Source organism: Gobius niger, assembly GCF_951799975.1.
Source record: "Gobius niger genome assembly, chromosome: 4".
Taxonomy (NCBI): domain Eukaryota; kingdom Metazoa; phylum Chordata; class Actinopteri; order Gobiiformes; family Gobiidae; genus Gobius; species Gobius niger.
The window spans coordinates 9,302,522-9,329,707 of NC_136855.1; the positions used below are offsets into that span (position 1 = coordinate 9,302,522).

The 27,186-nt window shown below is 41.4% G+C and overlaps 1 protein-coding gene across 1 annotated transcript; it reads left to right on the top strand.

Annotated features, from left to right (window-relative positions):
* On the top strand, positions 1-26,684 carry zdhhc1 (zDHHC palmitoyltransferase 1). Its single transcript, XM_079555039.1, has 11 exons — positions 1-525; positions 5,471-5,708; positions 10,234-10,409; positions 18,125-18,226; positions 18,510-18,634; positions 20,919-21,074; positions 21,383-21,501; positions 21,585-21,673; positions 23,429-23,543; positions 23,770-23,842; positions 25,735-26,684. The coding sequence occupies exons 2-11, from the start codon at positions 5,487-5,489 to the stop codon at positions 26,175-26,177; spliced, it is 1,620 nt and encodes a 539-aa protein (XP_079411165.1). The 5' UTR covers positions 1-525; positions 5,471-5,486; the 3' UTR covers positions 26,178-26,684.
* Positions 26,685-27,186: the final 502 nt, after the last annotated feature.

Below are 27,186 nucleotides of genomic sequence, written 5' to 3' on the forward strand. Positions count from 1 at the left end.
GCAGAGAGGCGGCGGAGGCAGACCAGACCAGGCACGGGAGGCTAATCCTTTGCTAACTGCTCTCCGCTATGTCTCCCGCAATGTCTGATGAATTTTTAACACATTTCTCCCTTTGAAAACGAACACCCGGCTTTTGCTTGTCGATTGGCGGGTCCACATTGGCTTTAAACATGCCTCCTCCTCCTCCTCTACGGTCCACGCTGCTGCGGACTCGGGACTAGCCTCCTCAGATTAGCAGGCTAGCCACGAAAACGAGCTCTAATCTCTAAAACTGAACGACAAATGAGCTCAATGCCCGCATTTATGGTAACTGCGCTGGTGCTTTTACATCTTACACACAGTCCGAATGGATCCGTGCTAAAGGCAGGACGCGGATCGGGATTCTGAGGAGCCGTAGGTGATCCAGAGTGGAGGACAGAGGAGCTCCACGCCGACAGAAGGGGCCAGGGATCGGGGCTGGGATGGAGCACCTCGGGGGCAGGAGAGACCGATCACATCCACGCTCCGTGAACTGGTTTTAAGCGGGTAGGTCTGTGTGGATGTAGCTCCCTGTGGGCATTCATTTCTTTATTTCTTTATATGAGAACAAAGACGTGCACGTGCGTGTCTCTATTATGCGAATTACTAAAATGCATCATGCGTGGAATCCATTTAACAAATAAGAAAGCAAAAAAAAAGGGTTTAGAAGTCATATAAGGCGTAATAAAAAAAGATGGAAGAAGTACAAAGAAAACAATACAAAGAATAATGTGCATAATCTCATGCTGCAAAAATGTTTTGTCAAACTACAATGTTTGTTGTGCTTCACAGTCATTTTATGTATGATGGTGAAGCACTTCGAATTTCCTGTATGAATTGTGCTCTGTGCAAACACATACATTTGTATAGATCTCAGTTAATTGCCAAATCAATTGCCTTTTTGCTAGACTACACCAAGTGTCATCTGCTTTGAAACTCATTTATTTAGTCGACTTGTGTTGAATCTTTGGGATCTGTTTATTACAAAGTGCAGCTACGTCTAACCTGAGTATAAACCATGTTCATTCTATTTATTGGGTCAAATGTTACGCCGTGTGTGGTGTTCAGTTGAGAATGCTGCCTTAGAACTAATTTGGACTGAGAACGAATCACAAGATCCGAGGAAACGTTGGCCAAGATCAGATTATCTGTGTTTTAAATGAACTTTTGTCACAAATAAAGAAAACATGCCACGCCCACAGCTGCTCTGGCAAATGTTAAAGTTACTCCTGCCTTTGTTCAGGTCAGATCAGGCTGGTTTCACAAATGAGGTCAGTTTAATAAGTTGTAATAATCTACTTCGGTCAAACTATACTCATTTGTTCATGTGGTTTGATTTAAATCCCTCTCTGCTGCTCCCATTACAGAGTAAGTTTGACAAACCTGGTCCACAATTACGAAATCCAATAAGCTTCCTCACACAGTCTATGTAAGAGAACATTTTTCATACCGGTGCTGCCTGGTATAAAGTGACAGGGTCCGGTCTCTAAAGAGAATAATTATACCTTTATTACAGATAATGGAGCGGATAGACGGAGCCTGGGCAATGGGACTTTCCTGTGTTTCCCTTCCGTAGAGCCTAATGGAGGCCAATTATGGTGATTACGGCTGAGCACTAAAGCTTCAGAAACGGCAGCAAAAAAATTCCTTTTTTTTTTTCTCTCCAAAGTGTGGGATACGTGTAAAACATTAAAGACGTGATTCTACTTCAAACTTTGCTGCTTTGTCACGTGACCTGTGTGTATGAGACCTACGTAAGCCATGCTGCCTAACATGTCACACAGTAAATCACAAAAGATTGCTTTTATTACGTGTGTGGAAAAATACCTCTCAAAGTGAGAGTGGGCTCGCCTCTCCTCAGACCGGACTTGCATCTGGGAGGTCAAGGTTTAACATAAGGTTATTTTCCCAATGCTTTGTTTTGATACTTAAAATAATTTATAATTGTTGATTGGTATCCAGTGTTAAAGGAACAGGCCACCATTTTTCCATACTGAGATATGTTCTTGCCTGAGCTTAGACGAGTTGATACGTACCTGTCTGGTCTTTGTGCTTGCCCTCAGTCACGCAAAATGACCAAAGATGTTGTTGGCATTTGGCCTCTCCCAATGTATTCCTATAGCTCCAAACGGGGTGAAGTATGGAAAAACGGTGGCCTGTTCCTTTCAGATAAGATAAACCTTTATTGATCTCACAGTGGAAAAATTCACTTGTTACATTAGCTCTCAAGAACACTCTGTCTGAAATAGACAGGAAAAATGTCCAATCAAGAAAGGATAGTTTGCAAACAATTGGATAGTATATAGAGATATCTTTATATACAATGAATCAAAAGCCATAGATATTGCAAACACGTCTTTAGCTATCTGAGCCTGTTGCTACAAATGTGTACTTCTGTAGCGCTCAACAGTCAACTTCCGGTGGGTGGGACTGTTTTGAACGATTAAAATAATACCACTGTTTTTACATACTGATACTATGTTCTTACCTTAGCTTAGACGAGTTCATTTGTACCTGTCTGGTCTTCACGTGTGCCCTCAGTCACGTAAACACAGCGCAGACGGCGTTAGCATTTAGCCTCTACTCTAGCTAGAAGCTACCAAGCTCTTCCACGTTTTCCCTATTTAAATATGGTTACGTGAAGTGTTACACAATAAAGTCTAGTTACACAAGATTAAACAATGTGGATTTTCTAAGCGGATAAAAAGGGGAACTATATTGTAAGGCGTAATAATACTAGGAGTACTTCGACATCCGCGCAGTAAGATCTTCACTTTACTGTGCGGATGTCCTGGAATTATTACGCCTTACTATATAGTTCCCCTTTTTATCAGCTCTGTGCTAACTCATGGACATAAAACACACAACATTAAAATGAAGATTTGTCAAAAATGTTATAAAATAAGTATTGTAAGTATTTCAAGTATTGAGTGTTTTCTTTCTTGTAAAATATACGCACAATGGTCGTCAGTTAGCACAGAGCTGATTAGCCGGCGTCATGCCCTTTAACTCCCGCCTGAACCGAGAGATCTTTTTCCTCACGTCATCAGATTTTTTTTCCATCATTTTTTTGTTGGGGATTCAACTCATTTTTGTAACTTTATTTGTCATTTTTTTGTCAATTTTTTATCACATTTTTGTCATTTTTTTGGTCATTTTTTGGTCCAATTTTTGTAATTTTCTTGTCAAATTTTTATCACATTTTTGTCACATTTTTGTCATTTTTTGGTCATTTTTTTGGTCACATTTTTGACGCTATTTTCACACATTTTTTTCCAGAAGCTTTTGGATTGGGGTAAAGCCAAACTGGAGAAAATGTGCTTGGTTCAGGTGGGAGTTAAAGAGTTAAACTTTGAAAAATCAAGTATAGCTATGTATGGCAGGCATGTTCGTCATTTAATTTCTGCTGTGTTTTTTTAATCATTAACATATTATAAAATTGTAGTGACTATTGGACGTGTATCCAACCCCACAAAAAGCTTTACTGGAAACGATTTAGCATTTAGCTTGCTGGCCCATTTTATACGCTAATTCTTATCTAAAAAAAAACCTCATAAGACCTGTTAATGACTTCCAGCTAGACTTTGACTTCACCTAAATGTGGTCCAACAGCTGAACACGTCTGGATCTTTGCGATGTTTAGCGGCTAATGCTAACGGCTACAGGAAAAAGGCATTAAACTGGCTAGCGAGCTCTGAAAAGTGTCCCGGGCTAGCTGGCTTGCTAGCTGTCCTCATGTGTTAGGATGAAATGCCGCTTCTCCGTTTTATTTTGATGGTTGTCGGTGGACAAGCGTAATTTAACATGGAATGTCCGTCTGCGTAAGCATGGCAACCAAAGCCAAGTGAGTGTCAAGTGTAAATTGTTATTTGTTTTGACGCTCAATAAGGAGCTTTGAGGATCCTGTTGCATGTGCAGGCAGCTCTGTTTCACATCAAATCATATCAAATTTACATGTTCTACTAAATCAAGATTCAATCATGTTTTATAGCAGACGACTAGACCTATGTTCTCATTTAGCGTGTTTTTTTTAGGGGTGATTTCTTTCATTTTCATGTTTTGACTCTCACTCACTGGAGCACATCTGAACAAAGGCACTTTAGCCCAAACCCGTGTGCTCCCCTCATGTAACCGCTGTAGGGAAATTAAAGGGAGGGGTGATCTCAAGAGACCTACTCTGCCCTTCTATTAACAGCTTCACTAAACCGTACTGTAATAAAGAAAAGTATAGGACAATAGCATAATAACACATTTTATTACAGTGACCGGTTGGACGACGAGAATAATTACAACATATAGGCAAGGCAAGTTTATTTGTAGAGCACAATTCATACACAAGGCAATTCAAAGTGCCTCAGAGTTGCATAAAATTACAAGAAAGCAGATCAAATCAATAAAGCATCAACATCAGATTTAACACATTTACAGTTAAAAGGCAAGAGTGCAGATTAAATACTTTCAGTTAAATGCATGGGCAAAAATAACTGTTTTCAGCCTGGATTTGAACATTGTCAGACTTGAGGCCTGTCTCACATCCTCATAAAGACAGTTCCAGATTTTAGCTGCATGAAACTGAAACGCAGCCTCACCGTGTTTATTATTGACTCTGGGAACCACCAGGAGGCCCCTCCCTGAAGTTCTCAGGGCCCGAGATGGTTCAAACGGCTCTAACATGTCAGAGATGGACTTTTGAGCTAAACCATGAAAAGACTTGTAACAAGCAGAGCTGTTTTAAAGTCTATACTCTGAGTGACAGGAAGCCGGTGCAGAGACCGGAGCACTGGACTAATATGGTCGTATTTCCTGGTTCTTGTCAGGACTCGAGCAGCAGTGGATGCATGGATAAGTCTCTCTGGTTTTGACACTATTCCTCTGATCTTAGCCATCTGATCTTAGCCAACACTTTGTGCATTAGACTATATTGTATCATAATAAAAATTAATATATGTGGCTGATTCATGAACTTAAGTTGTTTTTTTGTACAAACCTCAGCTTAAAGAAAAGCAAATGCTGTCCTCCAGTGTCATTTAAGGCACAAAAATCCTCCATTGTCTCATCCAAACTCCAAAACTAGGTTCTGTTTCTACCACAGAAATGGCAATAACCCTGATGGTTATAAAGTCCCATGACAATTATTGAGATGGACCAAAACAGAGATTGTGATTTTGATTGAATTTCGATTAATGTCCCAGCCCTAATGCAATTGTTTAAAAAATCAATATTGAGTTCACTGCACACTGTTTAAACCTGTTCAGGTCCAGGAGCATTAACATTTAACGTAAGAATGAAATATGAACTGCTAAACTGAAACGAGAAGCACAGTTCTGAGCACGCCAAGGCCTAAGTTTCAAGGTTAAAGAGATTCAAGATCACATGCCACTTATTTCCCAAATAAATAAGCCTCAGTCGAACACAAAGCAGTGAAAATGATGGAAGTGTTTGTGTTTTCCAGCCAGGGCTCCAGAGCGATGGAGGTGTGCAGTAAGAACCCGAACAGGACGGCCCCGGTGGGAGAGGAGGGGAGCGCGCGCCGACTGGACGCCCCTCTCTGCTCCCGGACCAACGGCTGGAGCTGGCCCCCGCACCCCTTCCAGATGCTGGCCTGGCTGCTCTACGCGTACTTCGCCGTCATCGGGTTCGGCGTGCTCGTGCCCCTGCTGCCGCCGCACTGGATCCCCGCCGGCTACATCGTATCCTTCAGCAGGACAGGAAAGAAACCACAATAAAAACGTCTGAGCGGCATCTAACTGTTATCATCGTCTGTGGTAACATTTTCTTTTAATACGCGAGGAATTCACTCCGTCACAGCACGTCAAAGGCTTTTCTCCAACCATTTATACATTTATTATGAATAAAATAACACGCACAGTATGTTGAGAGAGAGAGAGCAAGCTTAGCTCTTTTTTGCAGGTCTTACCCCTCACCTGAACCACACTTTCTCTAGTTCAGCTTTACCCAAAATCTTGGAGAAAAAAAGCGTCAAAATCGAGAGCATCAAAAATGTGATTAAAAGTGTCAAAAACATTATGAAAAGTGTCAGAAAGGAAAGAAAAGTTACCAAAACGCAACTAAAACTGTTAAAAAGCATAAAAATATGACAAAATCGTGAGCCTTAAACGTCATTAGAAAGCTTTCAATTTGGCGTTAATTCTCAATTTCTTCTATAATAAAGGGACTAGATGCAAGTTGGTTATTTTATACTCACTACTGCCTCCTCAGGTCTAACGCGTAACTGCACTTCAGACCCATTCTACACATTAGGACATGGCTGGAACATGTAGGGGGAGGAAAATACATTTTTAAACTGACTATACTGAATTTCAAAATGTTCAAGTTAAATATTTTCCTCCCCGGCAATGTCCTGATGTTTCTCAAGTGCCGTCATGCACGAGCTTAATATAGAAGCTGCAGTTACGCGTAAGACCTGAGGTGGCAGTAGTGAGTGTAAATCGGCCAACCCAATCTAGTCCCTTTAATGAATGATTCGGCTGTCGTCCAAACGCTCACATTTTCGATATTTTAGATTCTGTTCTAATTTCGAGGGTCTCCGCAGGGCAATAAAAAGCATTAAAAGTCACAAAACGAATAAAAAATGAAGGCCTTAAAGGAATAGGCCACCGTTTTTACATACTGAGATATGCTCTTACCTCACTTTAGCCGAGTTAATATATCCCCGTCTGGTCTTTGTCCGTGCGCTCTGCCAGGCAAACGGAGCACATACGCAGCCTCTCCCACATGTCACATAGCTCCGAAAAAGCTCACGATAGAAGCTACCAAGCTCTTCCACGTGTTCCCTATTTAAATAAAGTTACGTGAAGTGTTTTCATGCGAAGTATATTTACACAGAAATGTAACATGTCGATTTTATAAGCAAATAAAAAGGGGTACTATATTGTGAGGCGTAATGATACGAGGAGTAAAACGTCCGCGCAGTAACTCCTAAAGGTTATTGACGGAAGTGAGCGGGGGAAGTCTTTAGGAGGGGATATATTAACTCGGCTAAAGTGAGGTAAGAGTATGTAAAAACGGTGGCCTATTCCTTTAACAATTGGATTAAAACTGGCATTCAATCAGAAATCTTTTGAAAACATTTTTTTTTTTGTCCTTAGAGACAGAACCCACTAAATGACCTTGCTCAACTATTTTTACTGCATACATTTGTCAAAAAAAAAACATAAAAACCTATGGTAGAACTAAAACAAATGCAAATTTTGTGAAATGAAACAAACCAAGATTTATTTGCATTTGTGGCATTAAATTTACATTACAAACATTGAATTTGACTTGACCCATAGAAGCTCTGATTTGATTATTTAAATGATGCAAATAACCTGACTATTTGCAATAAATAATAAATATAATATTATCTAACTTTAAAAAGGTAAAAATATAGTAAAATCCAATAAAATGAAAATGTACAATATAAAAATGACTATTAATCCGAAAGTGTTTCAGCCCATTTGACTTTTCCCAATGGATTTTCAGTTTCCCATAAGCAAAAACAAGGCAGCAGCACAGCAGAGTCCAATAATTCTCTCGGCTTTCAGCTGTAAATACTTGGAAAGTGCGAATCGAATACAAAAGACCCATTCTGCGACTCTGAGGAAGCGTGACGCTCCTTCAGGCTGCAGCACAAGGGTCTGTGCCGTTTTGAACCCCGGTGTCTCTAAATAACAGCGGTCACAAACGCATCGGAAAACAGTAGCCGGCTTTATCAAAGGGCTCGTCTCGTTGTGTAACCGAGCAAATGAGGAAGCTGCTGCGCCCCGGCCTCGCAGATAAGATGTACCTGACTCATTCTGGGAAAGGGAAGTTTCAGTTCACACGCTTCAAGAAAAAACTCACTTTGATCAGTTTGTTTTTAGAAATAACTGTGTTCAAGTGAAGCGTTTTGTTGTGAAATTAAGACATTTTAACATCAAGGCGCCCGAACAGCCAATACAATTAGCCGGATTAATTCATGCTTTTAAAAACAGACGATGTGGGAAATGGCTAAATCGTGCCCCCCCCTGACGTGCCCCGTGCTGCCCATTTAGCTGCGTTTCAGTCCGCTCTGTTTTCTGGAAATGGCGCCAGTGGAAGAACCCGGCGACTTCCTGAACATCTCTGCTGCTTTACAAAGGCCGCGTGTTGTATTTGCGTAGTGCACGATTGAGTTTTCTTCCGCTAAAACAAAGTCCCCCCCCCCCCCCCCCCGGAGTCTGATCCTCTCTTCTTCCCTTCTCCCACTCAGAGCAGAGACAAACATGGCGGCGTCCCAGCACCATTTTAACTCCGCCCCTTTCCCCTTGAGTCTCCATAGATACGGCTGTCAAATACAGCAGAGCTTGAGGGACTACAGATGGAAACTAGCATCCCTGCTATAATCTGGCATATTTACAGTGCTCATGTGCAACTGTTCATTAATATGTATTGTCCCTATCAAATAAATAACTAAATAAAAGATGATAGAACTAAAACGCTTTTGAAAACTCCATGGCTTATTAAGAAGCATTACTTTTGAGAGCACACAAGGAGTATTTAAAACAGAAATAATCAGTTTATTTAATTAATTGAATATTGTTGATCAGAACAATTTTCTTCATATGAAATAACAAGAGACCTTTCTAAGTAATCATCCAAACTGAGTAAAAAAAACAAGATTTTATTTTTCTCGAGCGTCTGTGGGTGGTGAAGTTCATATAATATAATAATATAATAAAGGTTTATTATTTCTAATTGTGTAACTACTCAATTTAAACGACCAACTCTTACAGAAACAGAGTAACTGATCAAATAATAAGGAAAAGAGTCAAGGATTCAGAAATTGTGGGTGAATAAATCCACACCCCCCCACACACAAAAAAACGACCTGTCCCTGGGCCTTGGGGTTAGTAATAGCCCTAAGCCCCCGCCACACTGCCCCAGAGTCATTACAAGAGAATTGTTGTTGGAGACGGGCTGGATATGCAGATTTGGCTTTCCCCACTTCCCTGGCAAAGCGGTATTTCGCTTCTCTGTACAAGTTCCTGTCACCGCTCCTGTGCGCTGCCCCCGGAGTTTGGCGGTGAACCAGGGCTTATCATTGTTGTAATAAACCCTGGTGCGCGTTGGTATGAGGCCACAATGTCCCAGGTTGTCAGAATGATTATTTTATTACAAACAACGAAAGAGGAAGTCACTAAATGTTGCAGCCTCCTAATTCTTCACATAGTTGACTTTGTAGGCACTTTCACTGAAATGCTAGAAAGTTAACCTGCAAGTTCATGAAATTGAAAGTGCTTTATAATTAGAGGCACCGTGTTTTTCCCACAAATGTCTGACTTTACAATGTACTAAAGGAGGACAAAACAAATTCCATTCCTTTACCAGAACAAAAATGAGGTATAGTGCCTTTAAGTTTGCGGCTAGTTAACTCCGCCTGTCCGAGTGTGGTTCCTTCCTCTAGCTCCTCTTTCTCAACGCTCTCATTGAATGTGGGCCGTTTTTTGTCTGCTGCGTAACTAAAACAATGGCATGGATACTTCACAATATCGTTCAGTCACATTGGCCTAAAAACAAACACTGGAAACGGTAAAAAGCTATTTTGGAGAGTGAGGCATATCATTCTGAAACTTTCATTCCATATTTTCACGGGCAATAGCGATGTTTAGGAGTAAAAATGACCATAATTGCATCTATTTGTGGCGACAAAATCTGATGGATAGAGCTACGTTTTAAAGGAACAATTCCTTTAGAGGGGATTTCGGATGCCCATGGAATAAATGAGGTTCATATAATTGTACTAGGGCTGGGTACCATTAAATGTTATAATGATACTTGGTTTACGATAACGATACCTGAACAATACTTAAATCTACGATATATACTAAACATATTTTTCTTGTACAAATTTTTTTGGGGGAAATGGAGCAAACAATCACGAAAAACTGGGGCAAAAAGTCACTTCATTTAGTGCTGTCCCTGGACCAACAGCATCAAAACTTGGAAAAGATGTTTTCAACCATCGGATCAAAGCAATGATAAAAGACCTTTTTGTGAAGATTAGGCATTAGGTTTCGTGTTTCAGGCCCAAAACCTGCTGCAATGTGTGTTTTTTTCCCCATATCACAAACATGGTTAGCAAAAAGATCAACACTAAAGAGCTAAACCCTCCCCTCCTCGCCCCGACGTGACCCGATTATCTGCGTACTGTATGTTTGTGGGACGTTTTTTTTCTCCTGACCAGTCCTTCAGTGCACGGGGATCCTGTTCGTGTGCCACCTGTGCGTTCATGTGATGGCCGTGTCCATCGACCCGGCGGATCATAACGTGAGGAGCCGGAGTCACCGGGGCCCAGTGCCCGCCTTCGACCGCACCAAGCACGCTCACGTCATCGAGAACTGCCACTGCTACCTCTGCCAGGTCGACGTGTGAGTAACTGAACCCGTCTACTGTTTGCTCCACCTAAGAGGCCATTTGCTTTTTTCTTTCTCACATTTTCTTGTTTAAACATTCCCATTCATTGCGATTCTGTGGGAGTTGTTGGTGATTGTGCTGTGATGGAAAAGTCATTAAAGGGACTATACAGAGTTTAAAAATGTTAAACTTATGTATTTCCTCCCCCTACATGTTCCAGCCATGTCCTAATGTGTAGAATGAGCCCAGACCTGTTCACCACAACTGCCTCTAAAATCATGAACTGTCACTCAAAAAGGTGTTAATTCGGGTCCGAAGTGCCGTCATGCACAAGCTTAATATAGAAGGTGCAGTTACACGTAAGACCTGAGATGGCAGTAGTGAGCATAAAATGGCAAACTTGCATCTAGCCCCTCTAAGTTAATTTTGCCAAAATTACGGCCATAAATACCGCTCCACTAGTAATATAAGCTCAATAAAAAGCATGTTTGTGGAAGACAAAACACAGGTGTGGGGGCTCTGCCAAAACAATTGTTAACGTCAGCCATTGTTTTCAATACACTGACCACCAGCACAGGGTTCCCACGACGCAGGGCTTTAAAAAGCATCAGAAGTTATTCAATGAACTGGGCCAAAAATAATGCCCTAAATGCCATTAAAAATTTGCTGGCATAAGGCGAGACGCTGCAGGTGAATAGGGAAAAAAAATAAATGTAGAGATATCAATTTGAAACTTTTGCTGAACATCACAGATATAAATATGACAAATAAATGTATTGCTTTTTTTCTGTCATTTTATGTTTTCACAAAAAAATAAGGCATTTTGAGCATTACAATGGCCAAAATTGCCCATATTTTGGGCAACGAAATCAAAATAATGAATTGAGCCCGATTAAAATTGATGGTTTTATTTTATTGACATATTAGTAACTAAGATTTTTTCAGAGGGGATTTTGGATATATTCTTTAGTTTTTCAATAAACTAATCATCAGTGAAAAAATCTGTAAAAACTAAAATTTCGACTGTTTTTTTGGTTTCAAAGCTGAATAAATCAGGCTAGGAATTAGATATTAAAAAATCCCTCTGAAAAAACCTTCAAAATATTATTAAGTCCAAGACTGGACAGTTTGGAGTCTGTGGGAGCTTCTATAAGGGCTCAGGCTCTGCCCGAGTGCGGCTTCTCTCATTCAGAGAAAACCAGCCCTGAAGTTTTGTAGCGACTGCGCTTGCGCCGCCCGTTCTTTTGCATTTCTTTTGCACCAGCGTCTCGTAGGAGGAGCAATACCATATTTGGGTGAAAGCGTCATCACGGGGCCCCTTAGCAGGACACGTGGATGTAAAATCTGTCAATATTTATGAATGAAAACCCGCTTGAAAGACGGCGTTTCACGCAGCGCAGCAGCTACTTCCGGGTTGCCTCCGCCTCGCAGACAAAACATCATAAAATAAACATCATGCGGGGTGAGTTTTGTCATTTTTATATCTGACATGAAAACTAAGATGTAAAGGGAGGAAAATAGATAAAAATCTCCACTTCGACCACTGCGTGAAAAATTAATACTTTCACCTGCCGTGTCTCGCATTAAATCTTAATTTCTTGAAAAATTATGACATTGCTCAACAATTTGTTACTGTTTAAAGGTGCATTATGTAACTTTGTGTGTGGTATTTGTGTGATGTGATGTGTAGTGACCCAGCGCCTGTATGAGCGGTCAGCAGGGCGCCTTTACTTTCCACCACAGTGGTCTCTGGGAACAGCCCCTCCAGGATTTCGTGATCGCAAATATCAACACAAAATCAAGCAAACTCTACGAAATCAGTTCGGCATTACAACTTTTCCCAAAACTTTACCGCAACTAGTCCAATAATCCACACTGTCCTTCGTAACTATTCCTGAACTCCACACCTTCTGCGCAAGTGATGAGAGTTTCTGATCAGTTAAATCCATTTTATTTTGCTTGTTATATTTGTGCGTAGAAAGTCATGTCCAGAGCCAGAAATTCACTTGTTACTTTCAGCTCTCAGAAACACTCAGGGTGTGCAAACAGGCGGGAATTGTGATAAAAAATGAAATAGTAGATAGTGGTATCTTATATGCAATGTCTACCAAGGACTTTATGGGGACAAAAAGTATAGACAGTAAAAAAATAAGTGCAGATTTATAATGTTTAAAAAAAAAACACATTTCATCGCAACTTTTTTTTAAAAATGCCCCGCAAAATCAGGCATTTTAGCCCGCAACAATGACGGAAAATATCATTGAAATCCTGGACGCTCCAGGATCAGGCTGACCACTCATACAGCCACTGGGTCACTGCAAGGTCAAATAAAAAGTTGCATAATTCACCTTTAAGTTCATATAAGATACCAAAATGGTGGTCTAGAACATATTCAGCAGATTGTTTTTTCCTGTTTCGTCCAATTCTCTTTCCTCTGTTTTATGAAGTGATTGTACATCTGCGCTGATTTCTTTTCCTCCATTTGTGGCATTAAGATATAGGATTTGGTCATTAAAGTGGCATTGAAAGCATTATTTGAGATGCTCTTGCCTGAATAAACCCTGCGCCAGTCTTTCCTCCGCTTAGTATGTCTCTCAACATTGATGATAAAAAGTTCGGAACACCCCTGGGTCAGGCACAGTTTTTCAAAAACTACATGCGGGACGTTAGTCTCATACAGTGGGGTGCAAACGTTTAGGCACTCTGGATCCAAATGTCTATTACTGTGAACAAGGAAGGAAGACGAAATGATGCTTACAGTACAAATGACACCTCAGAATCCACAATGGACAACCTCAAGAGGTCTCAGTGTGAACGTTTTGCCGAGGCCTTCACAGTCTCTGCAGATCTAAACACATCATGGAAGAGCTGTGCGTGCCAGACAGCCCGGAAATCCCTTCGTTTTGGAAGACTTTTGTAAAGAAGAAAGGGCAGAAATCCCTCAAACTTGAAAAGAAAGACTCTTGGCTGTCTAGAAAAGCGCTTCAAGTTAAACCAGGGGGAATTCATCTTCACCCTTCTTCCCCTTTGCGTGATTGTTCACATTTGTGGAAATCTTGTATCTGAGGCGCCTGAACTTTCACACACCACCGTATTAAGAGTCTCCCATGGATGGTCCCCTCTGCAGCGTCTGTTCCTCAGTGTCTCTGTCTCTATGGCAGCAGTGACTCAGTGTGACGCGGCGCTGTATATTTATTCCTCTCCAGAGGCAGGTGTCCCGGCAGCAGTCCCCACACGGTTAGCACGGGCCGCGGGGGGAGGCCATTAGCTTCCTGTCGGCAAACAACTGTCCCAGGCCGGCAACCAAAACATCGTGCCACAGCAAAACACAGGTCTGTTCAGAGACTGTTAGGACGATCTGCAGGTTTCCACGTACAGTATTATGTTCTCTGTGTCAAGTACTGGGAAAACATGCAATTATAAGTGCAAGTCTTAGTATTATCACTACTACCACGGGACTTTACAATTCTACTGCAATGCAATTCTGGGTACAGCTGCCACTCCTATTACTGTAGGGCTGGGGTCTCCAAGTACATTTTGACGGGGACCAAAATATACCAGGAGTGTATTTCCGGGGTCCTTAAACAAAAGCTCTACTATTGTACTGTTGTACCACAGCCGCCCAGGGACAGACTGTCCATTAGGGCTGAAACAACTAATCGATTACTAAAATAGTTGTCAACTATTTCAGTAATCGATTAATCGTTTTCTAGTAAACACAGGCTAAAATAGAGCAAAAATTACATGACAATTATGTATTTTGGATGAAAACCTACTTTATTTTTTAAAGTGAGGGTCTGCAGTGTTTTGTACATTGTAAATTTCATTAATATCTGTCTTTGCCTGGTCCAATCAGAAGCAGAATTAGCACAAAGAGCCTCCTACAAATGTTTCCTTAAGTTTACTCCATCAACATGTCCTCAAGCGGCGCCACTTTAGCTTTATGTGGTCAAAAAATTGAAAAAATACAATTTTCATGCACCTTTCACAGCCAAGCGATTAATCGTGAAAATAATCGGTAGATAAATCGATTATCAAAATAATCGTTAGCTGCAGCCCTACTGTCCATTTACCACGTGATTATAATGTATTGTTTATATCCTGATTATATCCTGATCCTGATCCTGATGTCAGTGCCCTCTGCTGGAGACATGATGAATTCTTTCCTTTCTTTCTTTAAGCTGCCCCCTACTGGCAGAAGTGAGGATTCTGGTTATTTATTTAAACATTCATAACTCCTCACATGAATGGGCTAAATTTACTTTTTTTTTTTACATACTCAGGAATTTGTGCTCTACAAGTCAGGGCCCGAATGTAATCACCCGGGCCGCCTGTTGGAGACCCCTCCTCTTGGGTCTTTACCTCTTACCCCCCACTTTAGCCAAGCACATTTTTTGCCCACGTAGACGTTCATATCTAAAAGCTTCTCGATGTCTATCCTCCAGAGTAACGCCTCATTTGAAAGCTAAGACCTGAAAACTGATTTTTGGTCACTTTGTTGCCGCGTATTTATCCCATTTTTGCAGTGTTTTTGTCACGTTTTTAGTCGCTCTTTTGTGTGGCTTTTTGTATTGTGTTACTGGTTCTATTCCGGCATGTTTTCGTTGTTCTTTTGCCACTTTTTTGTCACTTTTTGTTTGTTTGTTGAGTTTTTAGACCTAGGTAAAGCCAAACTGGAGAAAATGTGCTCGGGTCAGGTGGGGGTTAAGGGGTTAAATCAATTTAAAAATCAAAAAATGAATCAATAAATTTGATTTCAGGTTTTACGAACCATTCCTCCATTTAGCGGAAAAATGCAAAAATATCATGTTTATTTAAGCTGGGCGACAGTAGAGCAGTTGGTCGAGCGGGTCATCTAATGATCCGAAGGTCAGGGGTTCCAATCCCAGCTTCCAGTTTGACAGTTTTTTTTATTTTTTCAAATTCCCCAAATGTTCAATCCAATTTCTGGTAGTTTTCCCACAACTTTGAACCCTATGCTTGATGATATGTACATTTCTGAGTTAAAACAAACACATGTGACTGGCCTAAACCCACACGGCTGACTCCGGTCACAGTGGCTCGGCGATTACTGTGCGGTTGAATAATTCACGCTGCATTTTGCTCCTTGTATTTCACAACTCTCCTCGGCTCCTGAAGCGCTCAGACGAAAGCCCATGTTTAATGCAAGCGCTCGGAGCGAGGTGTAAATATGTAAAAGTGACTGGAACTCCACTCGCTGTTTGTAAGAAGCAGGTCAGTGGGACAGCTTATCCCAGCATGCTTTGGGAGAAGTGGGGCAGCAAAAGAATGTTTTTAAAGCCTCAATTATGCACGATATGTTCACTTTCAATTACAGAGATTTTACTTTTGAAAAAAAACCTAATGCTTACAATACGCCGCCTTTAATTATTGATCAAACTCAGAAATCCTGCCTTTTCGCAAAAACTGTGAATGTGATAATTACCCACGAACCCTAGCAGCTGATGTTTCCAATGACTAACGTCCTGCTCAGCCGGATCGCTATAGCAACAACAATCTGTAAACGTGTATTAAAATGTACATCATTTAGTCTGATTGCACAAGGAGCCGTGGATGGGGCTTTGGATTTCATGGCGCTGCTACTGTAGGAGGGAACAGCGTGCACCAGGTTTTGTGTTTGCTTCGCTTTTTATGATGAAGCCTTTCAGCTGTTCAGGGGTCGGTCTAAAGAGGCCAAGACACAGCCTTGTCCTTCTGTCCTTACAGCATAACCGCACCTGCTTACGTTTGGAGTTTGGAAGAGGACAATGTGTGTTCAGTGGTACTGGAGTGGAAAGCCTTCACTTTTTATTTCAGAAGTCAATCTTGTTCATGAATAAAAATGGTGATACGATTATTCAGATATCGATTTGATGACATCGTGCATTAATGAGGTAGTTGTCCTCCCTCCACCGCTGTCACAGTCAATAGAGGCCAATAATGATCATGGATACAGTCAGAGCAGCAGAATACATAATACAAGCACTGTCACACAAATACATTATTTTTAATGATAGTTTGTATAATTATGAAAAAGATTAAGGTTGATGTGCCGTATTTTCTGGACTATAAGTCGCTCCGGAGTATAAGGCTAGCCATAAAATGCGTAATGAATAAAAAAAACAACATAGAAGGGGGCGTGGCCTCGCCAAGGGGGAAAATAGAATCTTTTGGGAAACACAATTTTTCACTCTTTTTAGCCATTTTCTGGTGGAATATGAACTTATTTATCACACACAAATAAAGTCCAGTGTAAATCGGGCCCATATGAATATTTTCTCACAGCGGATTGCTCTGTAGAAGTGAAAAAACGGCAGTTGTAGCTAGCGCTAGCTAACCGTTAGCATTAGCCCGATGCTAACATGTAGCGTCATGTTAGCATTCTCCGTTTTTTTATGTATTTATGGGCTGTTGAACCACTTTGCTCCTCTCCATGTCTTTGTATCTTTATTTAGTAGAAAACTATATTCATAATTCAGCGTTTGTTAAAGTAGTTTTGGAATAATTAGAGAAAGTTTAGATTTTTTTCAAAATTGTTTTCCCCCTTAACTGTTTTCAAACATGACCATATATGGCCGATTCCAGAGATGCCGTCTGTATCTATGGTATGCTAGCGCAACACATTGATGGTTAGCTACACGACGACATAAACAACGAACTATAGGTGTCTGGTATGTTGACGTGACATAAACAGTTCCGATAACTACAGCATAAAGAACACACCAAACTCTCGATCTGACTCCAAATCACTAAATCGATTTCATCTTCATCCTCGGTGTCACTTCTGAACAATCGCCTTGGCAACTACCTGGGCACAGAGGCGTAACTGCACCGTTGACAAGCCTCTCCCGGCAGCACGTTTTTCAAGCTCTCATTTGCAAACTCGTTCCTCTGGCTGTAGGTATCGAGCTTTTAGCCCCTGATTTTTTTTTTTCATTGTGTTAAGAGTAACTTCTTCCTTCTCGCTCACTCCAAACTTTCTTTCTGCTGCTTGATGATAAGCCTGCGGCATGTGAAATTATGTGTTGAATAAAAAAAAAATCATGTATTAGTATCGCTCAGGAGTATAAGACGCACCTCCAGCCAAACTATGAAAAAAAGTGTGACATAGTCCGGAAAATATGGTTTTCCTTTTGATATAGGCCTGTGGTTTCTTATTAATTAAATGCAAATGATGCCACTGACAGATCAATAGACCCAAGTTGGGGATCATTTTTTCACTAATTTATTTAAAGGTGCACGATTTAACTTTTTATGTGGGAAAAAAAGACTTCATATTTGCGTGTATTTGACCTTTTAGTGACTCAGTGGTGCATGGCATCTTTGCTTTCCCTCACAGTGGCCTTGAAGACGCTCCAGAATCAATTGTTTCAGGGTTTCTGGCCCTTTTCTGGTACGAACCCCTGAAAACAATTGATCCTGGCGCGTCATAGAGGCCACTGTGAGGGAAAACAAAAGTGCCACGATGCACCCATAACGCCACAGAGTCCTTAAAAGGTCAAATACGCAAATTTGTTTTTTCACCTAATAAGTTGCATAGGGCACCATTTCAGATAAAGGGGTTCAAAGCACATGAAAACAAATGTACAGTATCTAAACAGTGAACAATCTCAAAAAATTGTGATAGTAGAAAAACAACAACAAAAATATATTGATTATGGCAGTATATCATAAAGTTATTGTTTTCGTGAGCCATGTATTGCTAACATATGTCTGCCGTCTCTTCCAGGGGCCCCAAGTCAAAGCACTGCAGTGCCTGTAACAAATGTGTTGCCAACTTCGACCATCACTGCCGCTGGCTCAACAACTGCGTGGGAAGCAGGAACTACAAGTGAGTGCATTTCCTTTGACACACCATGATAGCAATATGCAGATAGTCAAATCGTAATCTTGGATTTAACAGATTGCAGATTAGTGCAGCTATTTAGTAATTATTTTAAACACATCTTGATCATCTTACACTTTGAGACAGAAACAGCTCGAAGCAAAAAATGTTACTGACGGGAATACTCTCTTTGTAATGGCTTGTACCTTGTTTTAAATATCGTCCAGATGTAAAAGAATAAGATAAAACAGTGAAAATAATGGAAGCGTGTTTGTGTGTTGTGCTGCAGGCTGTTCCTGCACAGCGTGGTGTCTGCTCTGCTCGGAGTGTGTCTTGTCCTCATCGTTGCCTCTTACGTTTTTATCGAGTTCTTCTTGGACCCATCGAAACTGCGCACAGACAAGCACTTTCAAGGTAATTCCTTAAGTACAAACATTGTTTTGTTTTTTCCCCCACGCTTTTATATTATTGAGTCTTGTGGTTTTGAGTGAGAATGGTTTGTATTACCGAGAATAGCTGCAATAATCTAATAATTGAATCGGCTACAGCTGGTCATTTGATGCACGCCGCGCTCTGCAATTAGAGACGGCGAGAGCCTCCACAGCTGCCGCTTTGACACCCTCTGCACCAAATAAAAGGTTTGGAGGGAGAAACACGTCTGCATCCAGGGGAAATTCTACAGTCAAATGCGTCACACATTCGTTCCTGTGATTTCATCGATGAATATGTGGGACCTTGTATGAGCAGCCAACGCTAGACACAAGATTTCGCGAGATATTAAGGAGCATTTATTAGATGAAATGTGCCCAAATCGAGGCCTTAAATGTAATTATAAAGCATTAACTTGGATTCCAGCTGGCATTAAATCACAATTTCTTGGCAGATAAAGTGTTGGTTTTAAGGTTCCAAGCCAAAATAAAGGCGTGGGGCTTGGGTTTAAAACGGCTAAACTTACAGTAAATTCTCTAATACTGGCCTGTACTCCATTAGCGGCCGGGTCTCTAACAGTGGCCTGGCGGAGGCAAATTAAAGCCGGGGCTTTTATTAGAAACTATTGCGGTAGAAATATTCCCCATGTTAGGAATTTGTCTCATACGAGTGTAGATGAAAGCCCACGTGCAGGAAGTAACAAACGGGAACCCGGGCCGATGGGGAACGCTGCGGAGGAGCTGATCCGAGCGTAACTTTGACACAGATTTAGCCACTTTTCAAACCTCCTGGGACTATATTTGAAAACAGGGCAAGAAACAAAGTGTGTGACCCTCCAGGGTTTTAATAAAGTCACCATCGCGTCTTCAAAGCACGTCCAGCTGCTCCGTGTGCAGGTCTGTCCCACGCCTCAAAATAACTCCTTCGATCAGCGCGAGCGTCTCGTCTTCTCTCGGGTCAGTCTCATGATCGATCACAAACACAAACGCTCCGTCTAAACTCGCCTTTTACACAAGATAACAACAAATAATCCGGTCCGCGGTAAAAGCGAAACAGAAACCTGCAGTGACATTGATGTCAAAGCTCCGCTAACAGCAACGAAACACTTCCTGTTGTCCCGACAAAATAAAAGGCGTCAATGTTCCAGCCGCTGGGAGAGGGTTTGAAATGTTAATTAATAAATGAACCTAATATTTTAGGTGCAAATGGACACAAATATCGTTTTTCTTCATTTTCCTGGTCGTCCGTTTTGCTCAAATAGAAATAAAGGCCTGTCTATAATTGTGGCCTGGTTCCAATAAAGGCCTGGTCCTAGCTGCCCTCGAGTAAATAAAAGCCCTGGCCTATATTAGAGCATTTACGGTAGTTGAAATTGTCCCTGCATTGACCATCAATCTGTGGCCCTCCACTCCGTATACACTTTAAAGGCACATAGCGTAACATTTTGGACTATACAGTTGACATCAGAACAAAACATGCTCCTAATGAGCAGCTCAACACAGGAAATGCTCTTACTGCAGTGGGTAATCAAAGAATGGATGTGGATGAGAAACTACACTCAGATTCTAAGAAATAAATGGGCACAGATGATTTGCGTTTGTGGCATTAAAATTATAATCTGCCTAAAAACAATGGTCACGCTCTAATATTTGTTGGGGCTCCTTTAGCTTCGATTACAGCACGCATTCGCTGAAATGTTGTTTCAGTAAGTCTCGTATCCAGTATTGCATTCATTTTTCACCATGATCTTGTATTGATGATGGAAGAGTGTGGCCACTGCGCAAACCCCAAAGATTCTCAATAGGGTTAAGATCTGGACTCTGTGGTGGCCGATCCATCTCATGCTCCCTGAACCACTCTTTTACAATGTGGGCCCAATGAATCCTGGCACTCTCCCCTTGGAATATGCCCATGCCATCGGGGAAGAAGAAATCCTGGTCATTTGTTGATCTCCTTAGTCTCCATAGTGTGGCTGAACCTAGACCTGACCAACTGCAGCGACCCCAGATCAGAACAGTTACTTACCTCCAGGCTGTGACTAGTTTTGGTCAGGCAGTGCAGTACAGTATTTAAAAAAGGCATTATAAAGCATTGACTCTGACTTGCTTTTACCTGTGTAAACCCTGTAAAACTTCACATCGTCCCAGCAAAACCCTCAAGTAAATGCAAATGAAACTATTGTAAAAGTCTATGTGCGACTTAATGATTGACTTCCATAATGTCTCTCCCTCCCTGTCTTCACCCCTCTCCCTCCTCTCTCTCGGCCCAGTGCGTAACGAGTCCGCCGTGTGGTTCGTGTTCCTGCCCGTGGCCCCGGTGAGCGCGGCCGGGGCGGTGATCCCGGGACTGGCTGCCGTCACCATCGCCCTGGGGCTGCTCTCCTGTGTGCTGCTCTGCCACCTCCTCGGCTTCCACGTCTACCTCAGTAAGAAGCGCAGCGACTCTGACCGGAGCGCCCTCTGTGCTCTGGCAGAGAGGTTGAGTGGAAAACGAAATCTTGCTTAGATTTCTACTCTTCTCCGGGTCTATCACACATTCATCTCCAGTTTTGGCTGAAACTGGACACATTTTATGACTGAAAAATGTGTTGTATTTAATTTGCATAGCGGAATTTTCCCTAATTTCTCTGATGGAGTGTCTCTAATCTTAATATGCCCAGATTGTCAGCATTTTGACATCGAATTTTGGCATTTAAAAGCATTACATTCGATCTGTTGTCACTTGCTTTCTCAGTGTGGAACAGACTGAGCACATACGAGTACATCATCCGGCAGCGTCACCGTCTGAACCCCAGGGACAACAGGAAGCCTCCGGTGAAGGAGCCGGCTCTGCCCTCTCTCAACATCCTGAAGGTGAGACATCAGCATGCAGACGAGTAGGAACAGCCTGACCTTCCAGCATGCTGTAATTGCCCCTTTCCCTGTTGCCTCTGCAGGAGGTGAGCTTCTCCGGGACTCTCGGCTACACCAACACTCACATGGAGGTGGAGGAGCCCAGCGCAGTCACACCTCGAGGAGACCCTGAGTACGACTTTATTCTTTTTTTCTTCTTTTACTCCTTAAGACTTCCCCCCGCTCACTTCCGTTAATAACCTTTAGGAGTTATTGCGTGAACGTTGTGCTCCTCGTATCATTACGCCTCACAATATAGTCCCCCTTTTTATCTGCTTATAAAATCGACATGTTACATTTCTGTGTAAATATACTTCGTATGAAAACACTTCACGTAACTTTATTTAAATAGGGAACACGTGGAAGAGCTTGGTAGCTTCTATCGTGAGCTTTTTTGGAGCTATATGACATGTGGGAGAGGCTGCGTATGTGCTCCGTTTGCGTGACAGAGCGCACGGACAAAGACCAGACGGGTATACTGTATGTTAACTCGTCTAAGGTTAGGTAATAACATATCTCAGTATATAACAACGGTGGCCTATTCCTTTAAACTTCTTCAAAAACTGCAATGAGAGTTTTACAAAAACTTTCAATTAATACTTTCCAGAATCATGACTTTGACCATAATTAGAATCAAAGGGTCTAAGCGGCAGATTTCTGTTTGGATGAGCTCAAAGGCTGTTTGCACAAATAAGAGGTCATTAGTTTGAAAAGAGTTCATGCAGCTGGAAATACCATAACTGTAATTGGATTTTCCTGTAACCGTCTTAGATTAAGACATGAAAGGCTGAACTCGAGGCCCCTCTGCTCTGTTCATCAGACGGTTGAAGGAGGCAGTGGGCGCTGAGCTGCCTCCCCTTCCCTCCACTTGTGTTAATGACATGCACTTCACTGAGGTAAAAATAATCTCTTCCCACTCCAGAAATCACAGGTTCCCCGCCTTTGCACCGCTGTGCCCCACCGAGATCGTGCCGAGATACTGCTAGTTTTAATTCCTAACAGGGAAGATTCAAAGATTACTCGAAGATGTGCGAGTGCCTCAAATACAACATTGTATCATGGTTAAACGCTCTCAAAGGTACATTTTGCATTATTCCCCCATTAAAAAAAAAAGTTACGCAGTTATTAATCTAAGACTGTGAAATATACTGTATCAATAAATGTGTGTAGAAACCCTGTCCCTGTAGCAATTGACCCCAAGCAACAGTTTCATAACGCGATCACAGCGTCTCCATGGAAACGCCCTCTGCGGCCAAGGCGCCGTGAGCGCGTATACAGTAAAAGACGATTAAATTCGAGGAAAGGAGACTTCTGGAAACCCAACAAACCGAGCGCTGTGCGTCAGGGTCGGACTGTGGGAGGAGACGAGTGCCTCGAGCGGCTGCTGGACCAGGAAACAAAGGCTTCTCCTTCACGCTGTTTCAATAACTGAGATCCCTGAAGAGTACTGCTTGTTTCACCATGAATTATCTCAATTCTTATTCTAATATCTTAATCTATCTCATTCATTTTAGCATTTCGATTTTTTTGTCATTTGCAGGTATTTTCTCTCAAGTTCTAAACTCATTTACGCCTTTAATATTGAGGAAAGTGTAAAAATATGCACACAAAAAAAGGTTAAGACATTCATTATACCCATCATCTTTCAGTCAAAAATGTGTGATCAATGGAAAATTGAATGAAAAAATCACACAATTACTAATATTTTATGCTTTTCACAACAAATATTTGTTCTAAAACTAACAGAATTTGTAAATTCATTTACTTCATTACAAGATACCACCGTTTTGGCAGCAGCTTCTCATTCAACACTGCCCTCTGGTGGTGACGAGCTGAACAACGCGTTTCACTTTGGCCTGATTTGAACCGCTGAACTTCTGTTTTTTAGGTGCGTGTCTAACGGTCGGGTGCGGAGCGCGTCGGCTCCGGTGGTGGAAGAGGAAGTCCCGCCCCCTGCTCCCACTGAAGTCAAGGCCGCAGTCACTCCCCAGAGAAGAACCCAGGTCTGAACACGAAAACCTCAGATGCAGATACAATTCAGAGCAACGTACAACGACTTAGACATGTTTGGCCCGGAGGATTATGGGTAATGACCCGAGTTCAAGCTCCCGGACACACTAGAGCAGAACTGAGACGGGCTGTTATCTGAGAGACTGTGTCGACTCTGACAGTTCCTGTTAACAAAGTCCCAAAGGTGACCCATTGTTTTTTGTTTTATTTATTTCACAGAGAAGAAAAAAGAAGGTGCGCAAAGTTCCAGCTGAAGTGATAAGAGAGAGGCCGCTCAGCGCTGCTCCTGCAGGTACAAAACATGGGGCTCATTTACCAAGCGTTTGCTCCTGTGACATGTAAAAGTGGATCAGCAGCAGGCGCATTTCTACATATCAGGTTTGGGGGCCTGATACTGTAATACGGGCAACATTAAAAACGGTGCCTTTTAGCGTCCCAAGGAAATTAACAGCCACAAAATGGCAATCACAACCAGCTGTTGAAAGACAATTATTACATATTATTTAGATATTTTTTGTAATATTTAACAGTTTTGAAACAATTTCAACAATATTATTTAAAAAAAGAAAAGAGAATCCAAAAAACACATTTTCATGCTGTTTTTGGCCTGTCCCCGCCCGGGATTTTTCATCTTTAATAAGGTATGAAATGTATAAATTGTAGCTAGAACTACAAAAGAATCACTTAATTACATTGTCCACTAAGAGATTTCATTATTTTACTGTTTTTAAGTATTAAGAAAATAATATTTCTATGGAATATTTGTAGTTTTATGTGTGTCCCTAAGTTTTTGTCATTTCTGTTACCAAACTACAAAAACTCTCCACATATTAATGGTTCAGTCCAAAGACAGAAGAGAAGAGACTTTCCCACCATCTAAACCAATCAGTGACTCGCTCTCTCTTCCATATTTTACTCTGCGAACTGTTTGTAGACATTTGCTTTTAACTGACTAATCTATTTATTTAATCCTAATATATAAAATAATATATATATGGGAGGTTGTGCCAGGCGTATTGTTTTAAATGTTGTAATCTGTAAAGCACTTTGTGATACCTTTCGTTATGAAAAGCGCTTTATAAATATGTCAAATATGTCACGTCATTCCTGTTACTAATTTTTAATGTGTAAATCCAAGTATGTTGGAGTATGTAGTATGTATCTTATTTAATGAATATCTACAAGAAATGCAGTTTCAGTGGGTACAGCATGTGCTTCTGTGCTAGTTAGCATTAGCCCATAATTGGCAAATTGGTCAAATTTTGTTTTTCCTGTTACCGTCATTCCTGTTACCATTCTGAGGAAGACAGAGAAAAATTAAAAAAAAGAGACTGTGATGGCCCCCATGCATTTTTGTACACCTAAATATATGCCAATTTAAAAAATATCAAGAAAAATCTTGATTTTTTGGGGGCTGTTTAAAAGGCACTGATTTGACGGAATGACCCAAATGGTAAATTTAATTTATTTAACTTTATTCTAATTTACTTTTTATTGTTTTTAGTTGACTGTTGGTTCGTTAATGTCGATGTTTACTTTGGAACTTTGGAAACACATGTGCTATAGAAATACAGTGGATTGGATTGGTAGAAATAGGTCCATTTTGACAGTGATTATATTCTAAAACTGCAGCATGTTTGTGCGCAAGATTCCTCATCACTGTTCTTAGGATTTCTTTTCCAGAAGAACTATTTAAGCTAACAGATTTTGTGAATGCCAAAAATATGTGCGTAAGACAGTGAGTCTGTAAGTTGAAATGTTTGTCAAATTTAAAAGATGTAATTGAGCATCTGGGTCTGAAATTTGACATTACGTAGGTAATATTAAATAATGATATTTTTTCTAAAGTCCCTCCCTTTGCTGATTTCAATGAGATGAGTTTCCTGAACCGGCCTGTCATGAGAGAAGGGAGCGATCACTTGTTTTTTAAAGGTTGCAAACAAGGAGTAGCTTTCTGTTCAATCAGTTGGAACTTGAGTGTGTACTTTCAAAATTCACTCTCACTCTCTCTTCACTTGGTAATCTTACAGACTATCACTTTAAGGACAAATGTGTGCCTGAGAACATGTCATGAATGAGGCCCAATGTTTGGCCTTATTGTATTTTTATAAATGAACCAGGTGGTTTCCAGAGATGATCTTCAGAACATTTACATCGCTGATTAACTGTTGCACTTTCTCGCAGATCCCTGCTTCGTCTCCACCGTGTCGTCGGGTCAGCGTCTGCCGTTCCCCTCCTTCCCCCTGCGGGCCTCTCTGCCTCCCCTCGCCCCCTGCCCCGCCCCGGTCCAGCCCGCCGCCCCACCTGCCGAGTACCACTCCGACTCGGCCGAGTCCCTGGAGGAGATCCCGGTGGCGCTGGCCAAACTGGGCTCTTCCTCCTCAAACCGCGAGGGCCACTCCCATCGACCGGCGCTGTCTTTCCCCCTGCCCTCCCCGTTACCCAGGACTAAGAGGAAGGGCTCGGCCAGGGCCAATCGCAGCGCGGGGGACCTGCGGTTCGAAATGGCGCCCCCTACGGTGTTCGTGAGCAGGGCGAGTGGGGAGATGTCATCGGACCCGAGGAGGAACGCGGGGTCCCGGCCCAGCTCCAGGACGTCCCTCAGGACAAACTGGATGGAGCGCTAGACTCTAGACATGAACTCTTTCTAGCAATTTGGAACATTTTTTATACTATTAATTATTTATTGTTGCTTTGATTGATAATTTGATAATTTATTTTCTAACGCCAAAGTCGCCGCACAAGATTTCTAAATGAAGGAGTTATCGGGTTCCCACAAGCCTTGGAAAACCAGAGTGTGGAATAAAGAGGAGAGGTACCACTAAGATTAAATACAAGGGACATGTCTATCAGATCTTAAAAGATTTACTACAGCTACTGTTGTCTTTTTTCATCATCTCAAGTAATTTTTATCAATGAAGCCATAAAAATATCTCAATTAGTCCCCGTTTTAACTAATGAATTCATTTTAAGGTCCGATTATAATATTATATACAATCTCAAATGTTGTGTGCCTCAGACTAAATGACGGCACAAGCCTGACGTTTTGTGCTTTAGAAGTAAGACGAATCATGGCGCTTCTTTTTTTATATATTCACATGTCACAAACTTACAAACTATGAACCTTTTTGTGGGAAAAAGCCATTGTTGTGTGTGCAATGTCCCGTGGAAGAGTGGGAACCCCCGCTTTGATCATTCAAACTACAAAGTGAGCTTTTCTGTTTAGGGTTTGTAGAGCCAAGTGGTCGTCAGTAGTGAGTGGATTTAGCCCAGATGAAAAGTGTTCATTAAAGCCAATAAGTTGCGTTCACTTTGTAAAGAGTCCAAAAACATCTTTTTCATCATCAGTGAATCCAAGTGCTTACCTAAGAAAGGCCAGATTGATGTAACAAATCAATCTCCTCTAGTATCTGTTGCTCTGACAAAAATGTAGCTCTACAAAAACAGTAGGTCTGTCATAGTTAGTTATCGTTACAATCTGAGCCGCTCTTCTCAACCGAAAACTATCACTCTTCATTACGTCGCGTGAACGTAGGGCTGCTCGATTACTGAAAAAAATAATAATCATAAATAATAATATTTTTGTCATAATTGAAATCACGATTATTCAAACAATTATTTGTTGCCTTTAAAAAG